Genomic DNA, 16,079 nt, shown 5'->3' on the forward strand with positions numbered 1-16,079 from the left:
TAAGTTGTAGCCCTTGCCCCATTCACATCTGGTCCCCCATCCAAGTACTATTGAGGCAGCTTTATAAGAAGGATGCTATATATCTGGCTTACCTAGGACTAAGTCCATCAAACACAATGAGAATTCCTTCCTTCAAATACATCTAGACTGGACTAGTTAAGATGCACATGAAACAATGCTGCCAACATGCTATTTATAGATGTCGACATTATAAAAACCTGTGCTACCTTTCAGGCCTTCTACATGAGAGATCTTCTGCTTCCTCCCTTCCTTTTGGAGATATAGCTCAGTCTCCGACAATAACTTTTTGCTTTAAAATGAAGGTTTTTCTATTTGGGGAATTGCATATATTGCTGATCTCACTCAAGGACAACCTGTTGACTAAAAATAATTCACATATTAAAGCAGCAAATTATTTCATAAATATGTACAACAGAAATTCAGATAAGCTTAAACATACAACCTCACCCTGCCACCCAAAAATAATAATAAAAAGAAGCAGGCTTGTGAGATCAGTTTTTGCTAAAACCCTTGAGATCCATCAAGCAGAACAGGATACAAGATAAAAAATGTTTTTGGGTTATTTGCCATCAAGTCTACTTACAATAACCCTATGAATGAGAAACCTCCAAGAAACCCAGTTATCCCCAACTCTGCTCAGATTTTGTAAACTCAGGGCTGTAGCATCTTTGATTGAATCAGTTCCCCTATAATGTGGTATTTGTCTTCTACTGCCTTCCACTTTGCCAAGCATTGCCATATTTTTCAGTGAGTTACATTGTCTTGTGATATGGCCAAAGTATGGCAACCACTTGGCTTCTAGGGAGATTTCAAACTTTCCATTCATTCCGATTTCTATTCAGAGTCATCTATTTAGCCACTCGGCATTCAAAGTATCCACAGAACTTTCCTCCAGCCCCACATTTCAAATTAGTTGATGTTCTTCCTGTCCGCCTTCTTCACTGTCCAGCTTTCTTAACCATACATGGAATTGGAAATACTGTGGCAGTCAGGGCTTGATAACAGTACTCCGAATTACTGAAAAATTACACTTATAATTAAATAATTTCGAATCTAGACATTTGGTTTTTAGAAAACCAGAACTGTAACAGAACTGAGTGGAGTGCATAGTCCTTCCACACAAGAAATCCAATCACTGTTACCCCAAGCTTTCCTCATTTCAATGGTATGAGTACAGTGAGCCCAGACCACAAGCCTCTCTAATTCTCTGGTCAATCAGATTCCTATAATCACAAGCAGCACATGAACATAAGAAAGACCTCCCATTTGTACTTCAAAGCCACTGATAAAGAAAAACATACCTTCTCTGGAAGGACTGAATACAATGGGCCTTTGGCATCCAAGGGTTTAGTTCCAGGGCCTATCCGTGGATGCTCCAGTCCCATTCAATACAGTGGCGTAGTAAAATGGTGCCCTTATAGAAAATGGCAAAATCGAGCATTGTTGTTTGAAATTCACATACTGTTTGAATATTTCTGAGCTGTGGATGCTTGAATCCATGGATAAAAAATAAGCAACCTTTGATTTTGCCATTGTATATAATGGACACCGTTTTACTGGATTTTACATTGACCTCCTTGTTGCTGTGTGCCTTCACTTCCAAGTAAGATGAAACTGCCATGGGGTTTTCTGGGGCTGAGAGGCTGTGACTTGCCCAAAATCACTCGCTGAGTTTCCATGGCTGAGCAGGGACTCTCCAGAGTCATAGTTCAATACTTAAACCACTCCACCATGCTGGCTCTCTACCTGCTTTTGTTGTTGTTAGCCGCCTTCAAGTTGACTTTGACCTGTATCAACTCTATGAACCCTACGGCCTCCAAGTCACTCCACCCTCAGTCACTCTGCTGCTCATGGCTGCGGCTTCTTTGATTGAGTCACAGAACCGTAGAGTTGGAAGAGGCCAGGGAGGCCATCCAGCCCAACCCCATTCTGCCATGCAGGAACTCTCAAGTCCAAGTCATTGATCATTGTGATCAGTAATTAATAGCTATTTTAAAAACCCTCTCTTTTTAGTCTGAACATTATAAGTCTAGGAAGGGCTCATGCTCACCCAACGTCTTTCTTTCTAGTCTCAAAGGTGCTGCAAAAAGACCTCTTTGCAGATTCCTAAGTGCGACAGCGCCCTCCGGCCGGCAGGGGGCAGAGCAGCGCTGTAGAGAAACCGGAAGCGCCGCCGCCGCTCTAGCCCTCCTCCTCGCTTGCCTTTGCCCTCTCTCTCTCTCTCTCTCTGTGTGTGTGCTGCGGGAGAGCGCGCGGCCGAGGGGCTCGGGAGCGCGCCTGGAGCCAGGAGGGCAGCCAGGCCCTGCCTTCCTTCCCTTATGGAGCCCTCCGCCTCTGGGAAGAGGAGCCTCTCTGTATCCTTTCCCTTGCTTCCAGCCTTTGGGAAGGGCTTTTGGAAGGGGGAATGCTGGGGATGGATGGGGAGGAGCCCCTGTGAGGCTAATTGGGGGTGGTCTCTCTAAGGCTGCATCCACACTGGAGAAATAACCCGGTTTGGCACCGCTATAACTCTTTCTGGCTCAAGGCTATGGAATTCTGGGAGTTGGAGTTTGTTGTGGGGCCCAGAGCGGAGCCCTCCCAGAATTCCATAGCCTTGAGCCAGACAGCGGTGCCAAACCGGGTTATTTCTCCAGTGTGGGTGCTGCCTCTGTGTTTGTGGAAGGGTTGCAAGTTAAACAAGGGTTGGGTAAGTTGGTGCTTCATTGGTCCAAAACCCACTGTAGAAATAACCCAGTTTGAGACCGCTTTAACTGTCCTAGCTCAGTGCTGGGGGATCCTGGGAATTGAAGTTTATGGTGCTCTCTGACAGAGAAGGCTAAATGTCTCACAAACACTACAGTCCCCCAGAATTCCCTAGCACTGAGCCAGGGCAGTTGAAGCAGTCTCGAACTGGGCTATTTCTGCAGTGTGTTTCGGACTGTTGTGAGGGATGGGGGCCTTCTGGAAGGCAAAAGATGGAATATTATAATATACTGTATAATAATAATAGGTTTTATTTATATCTCACCTCTCCAGAAGGATCTTACAATAAATATGGGGTGATCTGTGGGTGATGGTCGCTGTTCGAGATTTTGACTTTAATCACAGCCAGGGGAAGATTGTAGAATTCAAAGGCTTGTTGTTGTTGCTGCTGTTGTTGTCGTGGGCCTTCAAGTAGTTTCCTATTTACGGCGACCCCATCACAGGGTTTTCTTGGCAAGCTTCTTTTTGGGGGGAAGTTGCCATTGTCATCCTCTGAGGCTGAGAGAGTGTGACTTGCCTATGGTCACGCAGTGGGTTTACATGACCAAGCAGGATTCGAACCCTGGTCTCCAGAGTTGCAGTTCAACGCTCAAACCACAACAACACACAAAGGCATAGCCATGTTAATCTGGAAAATTAGGTCCAAAACACACTGCAGAAATAATCCAGGCTGACACTGCTTTAATTGCCCTAGCTCAGTGCTGGGGAATCCTGGGAATTGTAGTTTATTGTGGCACTAGAGCTCTCTGACAGAGAAGGCTCAGTGTCTCACAAAACTACAGTACCCAGCATTCCCTAGCATTGAACCAAAGCAGTTAAAGCACTCTCAAAGTGGATTATTTCCGCACTGTGGATAGGACCATAGTCTGCAAAGGGATCTTGTAGCTCCTTTGAGGCTAACTGAAGGAAAGCAGCTGGGAGTAAGAGCCTTTCTAGACTTGACTGACTTGATGCATAGGATGGAGTGGAAAGTCCAGGGACAAACCTATATAAGAAGTCTGTGTGGGAATGTCCATAGGATTGCAAAATGTTGTGGGTGTGGAGAGAAGGTGACAAATTTAGTTGTAATGGTGGTCGTTGGGGGATAAGGCATGCTAAATGGATTGACGCTGTTCAAGTCCCAAACCCTCAGCTATCATTTGAAAGGAGTAGCATGAATCTGAGGAAGTCTACGAAAGCTCATGCTACCAACTTTTCTCTTTCAGTTAGGTCCAAAACACACTGCAGAAATAACCCAGTTTGAGACCATTTTTAACTGCCCTAGCTCATTGCTAGGGAATTATGGGAAACTGAGTTTCGTGGGACATTTAGCCTTCTCTGTCAGAGAGCTCTGGTGCCACAATAAACTATTTTCCAGGACCCCCTAGTGGTCTCAAACTGGGTTATTTCTGCAGTGTGTTTTGGACCTCAGTCTCAAAGGTACTACAAAATCCCATTGCAGGAAAAAGGTTGGTCCCTCTGGGTTCCATCTCCAGGGACAAATATAAACTTTGCTTTCTTACTACAAAACCTTGGGCATTCTTCCTTAGAAATCACTGGCACTGCCTGTTTCATGAGTATTACTGTCTGGGATGTGTCCTTAAGGTGCTTTAAAAGGCCACCTCATATTGAAGAAGTCTGTCAATTGCTGTGTTAGCTGCTGAAGCAGAATGGAAACTCCATATCTAGGGATAGCGTATCTGTGAATAGGAGGTACTATGTCTGTCCAATAGTAAGGGGGGTTGTTGCCTTCTTTTTTGCTGTAGGCAAGAAAAGGGTAGCACTGTTGGCTTCAAGGTTTTAGGAAAGATAATCCTTTGGATATATCCAGAAAAACAACAACAGTTTTCATGTTGATATGAAATTTGCATATCAGATCTTAGTCAAATGCTCAAAAGCAGGCTTGACAGCTCTGCACTGGAACCTGTTTTTAGAACTACTGGTGGTACTCAGCTGGGGAATTTGCTATTCTAATGCATGTTTAGCTGCTGAGCAGGCCAAGCTTGCTACCCTTGGTGGATCTGGAATATGGGTAGGGCTTCCTTTAAGCTTTAGTTTCCCCTCTTTACTTCAATCTCTCTTTAGAAATTAAATTGTGGCAGGGTGGGACAGTTATTGCTAGAGAAGGAAGGGCTAGATTAGACATTACAGTTGTGAGAGAGCCATACCTTTATGAACTGAAGGTACAACAGTAGTGAGAAAGTGTGTGTCTGTACTTAAGAGTTGTTTGGGAGGGCAGGGGTTGGTGCGGATTTCTTCCTTTTTTCCTTTTTCTTAGCTCTTCTTCAGGGTCTGGAGGTGACTGCCGGTCGTCGAATACCATGTGAGCTGAGCCTGGCACAGCGTGGTGGGGAGTATGAGTGAGTTGCCACTTGAGTGTGAACATATAATTTCACCACACACACACACACACAGACTTACTTGTACTTATTGGCAGAGAGGGCCCCTCCTGGCTTGATCTGTGGAGGTTTGAAGTGCTGGACTGGACATAGACAGATCCCTGTATGCCGTGTGTGTGTGTTGTGTGGCCCTTGCTTGACTAATATCATACACAGATACTTTTCCTCCAAGTGTTCATTCTTCCAGAAGGAAGTTGGCTACAACATTGTTGTTACTTGTCACTTTTTGAGGTGGCAGCATCAGATTATTATTGCAGAAACATTTCCTGGTGTTAGGCTGTTTGCGTTACTTTTTCCCCCTGCCCATTTCTAGAATTATGGTATCATTTTATCCTTTGGAGGCTGTGGTGGACCGTGTCATAGTTTGGAACATAAGGAAAGTTTAGTTCAGAATCTGCTCAGACACATGGTTTGCTCAGCAGCTTCTGTGTTGCTTGCTGCCCAGGATTCCAGTGGAAACAAAACAGAGAGATAATATAAAAATGGCCCATGATTTTAACCTGTCAGAACTCTGTTAAGGTGAGAAACCAGCTCAGTGTTAGGCATACACTTTATGCTTTTACTGTAATCACGTATCACAGTATTTAATGGTGCTAACTCCCAGAAAAGTGCATAAGATTGTAGTTGGAGTGACTTTCAGTGTTACCTTGGGAGTTTTGTCAGCTGAGCAAATAACTGAACTTGGTTCTCCCATTTTAGATCCAGAACTATTAATCCTGTGAATCTTGCAAATTGCTTTGGCAACACAATGTTCCTCTTCCTTTGTCACTGGGAAACTACAGCAGAAATGGGAGGCAGGTTCCTCTGTTCAGTGTCCTCCCTTCTTTCTCTCCATGGACATTCAGCAGCCATAGCAGTGTGCCAAGGTCCTTGGCATTTGCCAGGGGAGGGGAAGAGATGCAGAGCTGTGTGTACACAGCTTTATACTCTGTATTTGTGCAGGATCTCAGGCAATGGGTCATTTCCTCCAGTAGCTTCTTTCTTGTTTTTTTCTTGACCTTTGGTAAGTTCGTGTACCCGCACCCCCAGTTTCCTCTGCATCATTGGCATTACTGTCCTCAGCACTTGGCATTCCCTTTTCCTTTGAAATACTATTTCCTCCACCATAAGATCCAGTTTAAAGCCTCTTTCTTTCCTTTCCTTTCTTTCTTTTCATAGTACAGATTATATGATCCATAAGTCATAATACAATTTGTTTTGCTCCCTTTCCCCCTTCCCACAAATGGCCACACAGAGGGTAAACATTCTATTTAAATTAATCATTCTTGGAGATGGTTCATATTTTCGTATCCTGTTTTTCTTCTACTTTCTCCCAATTTCCCATTTATCTTTCCATGATTCCGTATTGCTTTGTCCAGTATATTTAATCCTTCTTTCAATAAGGAAATCAAATAGTATAGATTTTTTAATATAATTAAACAAGTAAGACTTATTACAGTTTGATTTCTTTTTCCTACCTAAAACCATCACTGAATAGACAGCTTTTAAAATTTGTTATGTTACATATTTTTGGCGCTTTACAGACCACCCAAAAAGCGCCGCCATTTTGTATGCGCCGAGCACGTACTAGGGTTAGAGGCGTCTGGAAAGGACGCCCCTTTCTAACCCTAGTACTTGCGCGGCACTACTTTTCGCCCGTGCGGAACGGGCCCTTGATTACTTTGTTGTTACTGTTGCTGTGTGCCTTCAAATCATTTCCAACTTACAGTGACCCTAAGGTGAACCTGTCATGAGTTTTTCTTGGCATGTTTCTTCAGAGGGGGTTCACCATTGCCATCCTCTGAGGCTAAGAGAGTGTGACTTGCCCATGGTCACCCACTGGGTTTTCATGACCAAGGTGGAATTTGACTCCTGGTCTCAAGCTTTTGTTATTGACTTTCAAAGCCCTCCATGGATTGGCCCCTCCTTACTGATCTGACCTTCTTTCTCCTTACATTCCTACTCGCACCCTCCGCTCTGGTAGTCAAGATCTCCTGTCACAGTGTAGGACTACCACTGCCCCCTCCTGGATTCGTCCCTTCTCGCTTGCTGCCCCTTACTCCTGGAACCTTCTTCCCCCACATGCACACATCATCACTTCTCTACCCAGTTTCAAAACTGAGTTAAAGACTATATTGTTTAGAGAAGCATTCCCAGAGGCGAGCCCCTCTCTGACCCAGGAAGCCTCCTTTTAAGCATCCATTAAGAAGCCAAGCCCTTCCTCCAGTCCATCTGCCTTGGTCCAGGCCTCAGAGGTGGAGAAGATCTGCTGGACCTGATCCCATTCCCCACCACCACTCCCTTCTCCTTTTGTGTCGTGTCTTCTTAGATTGTAAGCCTGAGGACAGGGAACCGTCTAACTAAAAGATTGTATGTACAGCGCTGTGTAAATTTACAGGGCTATATAAATAAAGGTTAATAATAATAATAATCATCATCATCATCCAAGAAGCTAATTTTTTTCCTGACAATACTATCTGAGCAGCCAGTTGTTGATTTCCAGCATTCAGCTTTTTCTTCCTGGGCCAAGACTTTCAACAGGAAGGGTTGATAAGAAAACAACCAGTGCTCCAGGGTTCTTCAGCTTCTTACCTGGACCCTTATAGTCATATACAATATACTGGTAGCATAATTTGTTCTCACATGGATCCAAAGGAAAAGTGGGCTTATTAGTCTTGGCAGCCACTTTGTCACATATGTGATCTTCATTCTAGAAAGACTGCACACCTCTAGAGACATCTTGTGAAGTTTTCCTGTGTTTCAGAATCATTGCCCAAGGGGAGGATATGGAATCAGTTGTACTACACCTAAGGGAGCTCATTTGTTCCAGGTATAGCCTTCTAAACCCTTAGAAAGAAAAACAACATGGCAGAGATATTGCAGATGGTCACTAATACTCCCTTATCAGGTTCCTTGTCTTGAATATAGCTAACATAATAATTGCAGGTCTCCCTCACTAAATTCTTATGCAAAATGCTCCTTTCATAAGCTCTTGCTCCACCATCACCCCAAGCAAGTAAGTGACTCACTTCCTCTCAGCAGTAGCTCCTCCTCCTTAGATGATGTGCTCTATCACGGTTTGTATGAAAAACAAACAAGCAAGACAAGATGGACAAACAAACCCACAAGCAAGCCTCCAAACACCTCAGCAAAGTGGAACCCACAAGCTAATTAACATTCTACTTAAATACATCCAGTGAAGGAGTCCTTGCAGCTCCTGGGGATGAACAGTTCCTGCTGTTAGGAACTATTTATTTGGTTTATCTGAATGCTGCTTCGCTGCATCCATACATCTAGTCCTGTTCTCTGGAGCAGCAGAGAACATCTCTGTGTCTTCTGCATGATAGATTGTCTTGAAGATGTCATGCTTCAGAGTGCATGGGAAATCAATGCCAGATTAGTAATTTCTTCCAGTATCTTTAAATTAGATGGATGCAAGTGCTTCCATCCTTGACACTAAAAAAGCTATATAAAGCTTACGTTTGAAAGATCTTGCAAAGAGGAAAATAGAAGGTTTTGGCTGAAAAGTGAGGATAATATGTTCCCTGCTTTATGTGGAAATTATCAAGTATTTGTAGAACAGAATTATTTTTGCCTGGAAGAGCAGAATTAGGGATTTCTTTGTCCTTTCCTCAACTGCCTTAATTCCTCAATCCTGTAATTAATGCACTTAACATGCCTTTCTATTTTGTTCCAGTTTAATTATTCGTTCCTGGGAGAAAGAAGCCCCTGTTCAAGAGAACATTCCTATCAACAGTCGTTTTAAATGCTTGCAAGGTACCCAGTTTTCTTCACACTTTTGTAGCCATTCATTTTGTAGCCATTCATTGTTTCCTGGCAGCAAAATGGGAAAGGTTAATATTATAACCCCAAATTCACAAATGGAAATTATGACCAAGGTTTTTAGGCTGAGACCAAAATGGAAATTCCAGGACAGTCCCTTATCAGAAGAAGGAATGGATCCTATTGGGGGAGTATCCTGCTTTCCAAGTAAAATTTCCCACTCATTCACTGGGTAAGTAGGGAAAGAGTCCTCTCTGAAGCCTTTGAGAGCTACTGTCATTTAACAGAAATTAGTTTTCTGAAACACTGTGACCTTTCAGAGGTTTTGGACAGCAACTCCCAGCATCCCTGTCTAGCATGGTCAATGATCAGGGATGCTGGAAGCCACAATCCAAGATATGTGGAGGATCTTGCTTTGTTACGCAAGCTAGATAATGGTGATGTGTGAACTATGGACTAACTTATTATGAGGCTACTTCCTGTAGTGCAGAATGATCATTCTGTAGCCCCTTGGTGGTACTATTTAGGTCAGGAGTGGGAATGTGTGGCTCTCTTAATGGTTGTGGCCAAAGGAGAAAGGGTAGAACTAATAATACCAGCATATTTTAATTAAAAACTCTAAATTGTCAGTAACGAAGCATTAGTTAAGACATTTCAACCTATGAGAATAGTAGAACAATTTGTACAGAAGCTGAGGAACCACCAGATAAAGTCATGGGAAAGAGGGCATGGTCATCTGGGGAGTTAAGAAAGACCAGATTTCTGTCCCAGTGCCTAAAGTTTCCCACTCAGGTAGTCAAATGGACACTTCTACTGTTGCCTCTTTGATGAATTTATGTAGACCTGTAGCCAGTTTTCTAGAAGCAGGAACATCTCTCTTGCAGAAATCCCAGCCTGCTCAGGCCTTCTTCAGTATTTGGTTTATCTCAATGATTGTACCATTTGATGTGCTTATTCTTGTGTGTGTGTGTGTGTGTGTGTGTGTGTGTGTGTGTTTATATAGGTGGCCCTCCATATCTACGGATTTCTTTATCTACAGATTCAACCATCCATGGCTTGAAAATAGTCCAAAAAATATAAATCCCCAAAAGCAAACCTTGATTTTGTCATTTTATGTAAAGGGCACCATTTTACTAAGCCATTGTATTTACTGTAATGGGACTTGAGCATCCACGGATTTTGGTAGCCACAGGGGGTTCTGGAACCAAAACCCAGCAGACACCAAGGATCCACTATATAATTTTCATTTGTATTTTACAATAAATAAGCAATTGAAACTTCAACAGCAATGAAAGTAGAAGCAAATACAAGTAAATCCAGTGTTAAGTATGGCCCAGTATGGTACAAGAAATTCTGAGCATCAAATGAGAGTTTCTTGAGCCTTTATTAAAATGGCTTTTCCCTGAACTGGAGGTGAATCCACAGAGGTTGGTAGGGAGATGGCTAGTGGAGGGCCTACCTGCTGAATGAGAGCCATACTTCTGCAAATTGGTCTTCAGTAATTATGTTTCTTGTGCTACTTGTAACTTGTGTTAGGTCCTTTTAACTGTGCAGCCATCTCTTTACTTCCTTTCTCTTCTCTTACAGAGGCTGAAGAAACTCTCCTAATCGACATAGCAACGAACAGTGAGTCTCTCCTTACCAGAGTTCTGTCAGAAATAGATTTTGCTGTCATTGATGTGTCTTCTTTCCCAGCTGACTCATTGTCCTTGTTCCTGCTCATCTCCTTTGCTTGACCCTGCTGGCTCTGGGTGATTTTTCCTAAGGAAGCATCTGCTGGAGGTGAAAGGATTTCTTATTGCAACATCCATCTGCATGGTGTTTTACAAAAGGCAGGTCTCCACCCTGAGGCACTTACAAAGTGAAATTCAGTGGTGGAATATAAGGGGAAATGGAGAAAGGGGAAAACATGCAGTCAATGTGATTGCATGTACTTATGCTCAGTTTCAGTAGGGTAGTGAATGCAGGGGCCTCCAATGTTATTGGACTATAATTCCCATCATCCCTCAGTTTTGACTGTTTTGGCTAAAGCTGGTGAGAGTTGCAATCCAACATCTGTAAGTAGTTTTTCCAACCCTCCTTATGGGGAATTGAGATTAATACAGTCATCTCCAAACCAGCACCATCCAAATGTGTTGGATCATGATTCACGTTACCCCTATCTAGCATGATGTTGGCTGTCAGTGACAGGCACAACCAACATCTCATGCAGAGTGCTTCTTTAGAGAAGGTTAGATTGTGCCAAAGTCTTTTTGGACAAAGTGGATTCTTAAGGAGCAGAGTTGAAAAAATAAAATAGTCTCAGAACTAGGAAGCAAAAAAGGAAAAAGACTGGAGTCACTTGAAGACCCAAGAAACCTTCAGAAAGAGTGGTAGTCACAGACAGTATTAGGGGAGTCTTTCTCAATCTGGTTCTCTCCAGATATATTTGATTTGAACTCCCAGAACTCTTTCCCTAGCCAGAATACCTGGCTGAAATGGGAGTGTTAGTTACAGTCCAGTACATTGGAGACACCAGGTTAGAGAAAGGTATGTTAACATGTAAGACCAGAGAGACAAAGGTGTCATGAAGAGTGGGGGTAATGCAATCTCTGTAGTTCAAGAGTGGAGAACATGTGGCACATGGGCTGCATGTAGCCAAAAACCATTTTTAGGGTTTCTGGGTCCCCTAGTGCCCCCCCTCATTTTTTAGGGGGGCAACCCTACAAGATTCCCTGTGAGGTTAGTGTGACTGCCAAATCCACAGGTTGCCTACTCCTTTTATAGCTTATGCTAGAATTTATTGATATTTAGGGCTCTTCCTAGGCAAGGAGTCAGACTGAGTTAAGCCAAAATAAATTTTTGGCCGACATTTTATTGAAGCTGGCAAAGTGTGAAGTTCTGTCAGTGTACTTTTGTAGAGGTCTGGGCTTCTGGAGAGTGAGGGTGAAAGTAGACAGCTCAGTGACAGCATAAGGGATTGACCCCATAGCCAATCAATAGGCATTTGGGTTGAGGGAGACATGATGTGTCCAGGTGCTGTCTGGTAGCTGTTGTACAGCCTGACAAAACCATTACATTGGATACCTCCTGGCATAGTATTGGAAAATGTGGTTAGACTGGTGTGACCCACTTTGTTGTAATGAAAGTGTTGGCAAAATACAGCCCATGGGCTACATGTGGCCTTTGCAACCAAAGGTATGAACCCCAAAGACTCCATACCCAATTTTTAAAACTTTTTGCAAGTGATGTTTTGCACCCAACAAACCTCTGATTTTGAAGCTGCACTGGATGTACTGGTCTAAGCCCCTGGGTGGGTACAGGGGCAGAAAATTGTCCTACCCTCTCCACAGTGGGGAAATTGCAGCTTATGAAATGTATGTAGCTTCTGGGCCCAAAGCCCTCAAGCCCCACATGTTGTTGTTGTTTTGTCTATGATTTCTGGATTTCTGGTTGTGTATTCCTACACCGCAGGAGGTTGGACTGGATGGCCCAGTCTATGATTTTTTGTGATTCTGTGGTTGACCTCATTCAAAAATCATGACAAGCTGCAAAGACCACCCATACCCCAACCTTCCCTCCTAAAAACCCTCCATTTCTGGGCATATACCAGCCAAAAGCAAGACTGGAAGTGACTGAGGTGTTTCCTCAACCTGAGACGTAGTCCCATGAGGCTTGTTTTATGCAGCCTTTGAGGGAAGATTGATCTTTAGCTCTTTCAGAGTTTCTCCAACACAAAGCCACCCACCCCCCTCCTTTTCCTGACCTACAGCAGAATCTAAGCCACTATCTGAAATGGAACTGAAGCAGAACTATGTTTATGTTGGGGGGGGGGGCACCAGTTCAGAATAAGAGATCTGTTAAATTGCACAACACCTGATGTGACATAGTGATTTTTTTTCTTATCCAAAATTAGAGTAAATACTATACTGTAACCTCATGTCTGAGAGGATATATATCTTTGGAGTTTGCACAGACCTCTTTTACTCACCTCTCTTCAAGAGTTAGGCCCTGAAAAGATGAGTTGTGCTCATATTGGCTTACTGCCCCTTAATAGCAGGAGTTAATCAACAAAATGGGACAAGATGAACCAGACAAGATAAGCAATGCAAGACAATACATGGCATCCATTAAATGACCTTTACAAATACAGTACATTACAAACATATACATACTTTTTTATTGAAATAGGAATGTGTTTGATTAGCCTGTGAACCCACAGAGAAAGAAAAAGAAAAATAGAAAATAACAAGTAGCAGGAAGATAAGAGAAACAGAGATAAAGATCAGGTAGGGCCCTTTTATATGAATAGGTGTGAACACAAATTTCTATGGAAATGGCAAACCTGTAAGTTTGCACTGCTAACTGCATGAGGGAAACATGGACAGTATCATTACGTGAACTGCAGAGTACATCTTCTATGCTGCAGTTCTCAGCCAGCCTTTTTACATGGCAGGTGTTCTGCTAACCCAAATGGTGGACTCACCTTCATGGTTCCAGGGAGAGCAGTGTGCTTAGTGCATGCCTTTTGCTAACCTAGGCCTGGTTCTGAGTGTTAGAGAGGTGAATGAGCAGATTTTCACATATCTAGGAAGCCTGAAGAGGTTTTCAACCCAATCAATGTGGGTGGGGAAAGAAGCTTCACTGGATACACGGTTCAGCTTCTGGATGGATCTTTAAATCTTCATGCTTCCCAAGATGTTTTGAATGTTGTTAAATGTAAACACCAGCTAGATAATCTCTCTTTCTGTATAGAGAATGGGTGTGGGGAGAAAGAGAATGAATTTGCACAGGGGATTACTCTGTCTGGAAGTGGAAACTCTTAGGGTACTGAGGCAAGGATAGCAGGACCTGTAAATGTTCTCAGTCACTGGGATGTAGCATTCCCCAGCAGATTAAAGAGACAGAATGAGGATAAATGACACCTGATCTTTATAAATAATGTGCCTTATATTTATTTCTCAGCAGTGAAGGGAAAAACATCCTGATGTGGGTTGCTCCTACCATTTTCTCCGATAAGCAGGAATGTAGAACCCTTTTCTGAGCATGCCCACTAGGAGTAGCAGTCCTCCTTACAGTCTAGTTGCTACCTTTTGCTCCAATAGGAAACACTCAGCTTCACTTCACTTCATTGCTTCTTCTCTTTCTTGTTTTTCAGCCCTTGAGCTATATTACTATCTACCATATATACTCGACTATAACTCAACCTCATATAACAGAGGGCAGGTTTTGGGGCCAAAATTATGGATTTTGTTATGACCCATGAATAAATTGATTGTAAAACTTGGAGGCTCCTTCAGTGTGTGTATGTGTGTGCACAGCAAGAGGGATTCTAATTGAGGTTTTTTGCTTCAGCATTTCAACTTTGATTTCAGCCTTTGCTCCCCAGACAGTGGAGGCCAGCAGGAGCAGAGAGGGACTCTGTTTAACAGCAATCGGTCATCCAGGACTTTTTCTGCTCTGCTCAAGAGAAAAAGAAACGCTTCCTCACCACATGAGGAAGTCTGAAAACGATGCTATCACATTACCATACTGACCCATAAATAAGTCGACCTGGGATTTTGGGGTCAATTTTTGGGCATAAAGTTTTAGATTTATAGATGACTATACATAGCATTTCTATCTTCATCCCTAACCCACTCCCTCGACCCTTCCTTCGAGTGTCCAGATTGGTTCAGGATGAGGGGGGAAAGCCCCAGTCACTCTGGAGACACAACAGCACCTCTAAAGCCTCTCTGTCTGAGCTCCTTGGAGCGAGAATCCATAATCTAGAGACAGATTTAGACCAGGGAATTGCTGCAGCCAGTGAGTAAGGGGAAATCCCTCTGTATTGTGGTCCAGGTGCATCATCAATGCCAAGCCAGAAACAGGCCAGAGATAGAGGTAGGAAACTCATCACAGGAAAATGTGAGCACATGGGTACCTTAGTTTCCCAGATGCGATATGAAATTGTCCGCTCCTCAGTGTCATGGCTCAGATCAGGGAGTTGATATTCTGGGAGGCTGCAGCCCTATTTGCAATGGCTGCACCCACAAGGGAAAAAACAGGACAGGCAGGAACACCCATGTCAGCACCACCAAAGGAATTGGCCTTGCCCAAGGGATGAGTCTCAAGCACCAGCCTACCCAGGGGAGCTATGCTGTGTCCCACGTCAGGATGTTCCTCCCTACACTGCTCAGAAAAGAACCATTTGTTTTACCTGTGAGATAATTTCCATCAGTTAAAGGACAAACATCCTCCCCACCCTGGGGATTGGGGCTAGTGTTTAGACAGTTTAGCAATGTACATAGTTAGCCAGGGAAGAGAAATAGCTCAGATAGCATCCCAGGCTCAATTCCTCTTTCTAGATTTCAGTTGGCCTATAAGAAGGATTGCTCTCTAAGTGGGCACTCTCAAAAAAGGCTTCGACATTCCTATTGGAGTGAATGGGAGGAGCAACCCACATCAGGATGTTTATCTGTTCGCTGCAGAAAGACCATCTCACAGGTAAAACAAAGGGCTAATCAAATTTCATGTAACAGCTTGGCACAGATCCTACACTTCTTCCGTTCCTGTTCATGTAAGAAAGTGTAGGATCTGTGCCAAGCTGTTATATGAAATTTGATTAGCCTGAACTGGAACTATTTTAATCCCATCTGAATTGGACTTGAACCAAAGAATAAATACAAACGATTTTTCTGCTTGTCCTTTTTAAAAAGTACAAATTCATAAAATACATCTGTTTCACGAATGTACAAAATTAGATATTGATAGATATCTATATACAAATTGTCCAAGACACTGAAAGTATTAGTTGATCTCTTTCCAACTAGGTGCATGTATTAAGAGTCTTGCCTGGTGCACATGGCTAGCAAGAGGGCACCTGTATTTTAAGGAACTAGCCCTTTTTGCTGTTTCTCAAGGGCCTATAGCCTTTTTAGCCACTTGTTCAGTTCTTCTTTATTTGTACCATATAAGACAGGCATTCTTTATTGACTATGCAATGGGAAAAGAGGGCTGTCTTTTAAATGTGTATTCCCTGTGCTTGCAAATACATGTTCATGTTCATTTCTTAGTCTGAGTGCCCCTGCAAGGATGTTTCATACAGAAGCATGTGCAGCCACAGAGAGGAAACCACTCCTAAAACTACAAGTGCTCTGATGGGAGGAACGAGATAGAGAGAATTGCATCTTGTCTAACTTCTTTTTATTGAACTAA

General features: G+C 43.1%; 1 protein-coding gene across 3 annotated transcripts in view; it reads left to right on the forward strand.

Annotated features, from left to right (window-relative positions):
• OCRL (OCRL inositol polyphosphate-5-phosphatase) overlaps positions 1-16,079 on the forward strand; it is a 46,106-nt gene that overhangs the window by 7,301 nt on the left and 22,726 nt on the right. For all 3 annotated transcript variants that reach the window (XM_089536616.1, XM_089536617.1, XM_089536618.1), the window contains exons 2-5: positions 2,091-2,375; positions 5,032-5,102; positions 8,818-8,897; positions 10,491-10,529. In XM_089536616.1, the coding sequence (XP_089392742.1) occupies positions 2,340-2,375; positions 5,032-5,102; positions 8,818-8,897; positions 10,491-10,529 (226 nt within the window). In that variant the 5' untranslated portion in view covers positions 2,091-2,339. The remainder of the gene's footprint in view (positions 1-2,090; positions 2,376-5,031; positions 5,103-8,817; positions 8,898-10,490; positions 10,530-16,079) is intronic.

The sequence above is a fragment of the Sceloporus occidentalis genome, unplaced genomic scaffold, assembly GCF_023333645.1.
Source record: "Sceloporus occidentalis isolate IW3139 unplaced genomic scaffold, rSceOcc1.0.p SCAF_8, whole genome shotgun sequence".
In the NCBI taxonomy this organism is placed as follows: Eukaryota; Metazoa; Chordata; class Lepidosauria; order Squamata; family Phrynosomatidae; genus Sceloporus; species Sceloporus occidentalis.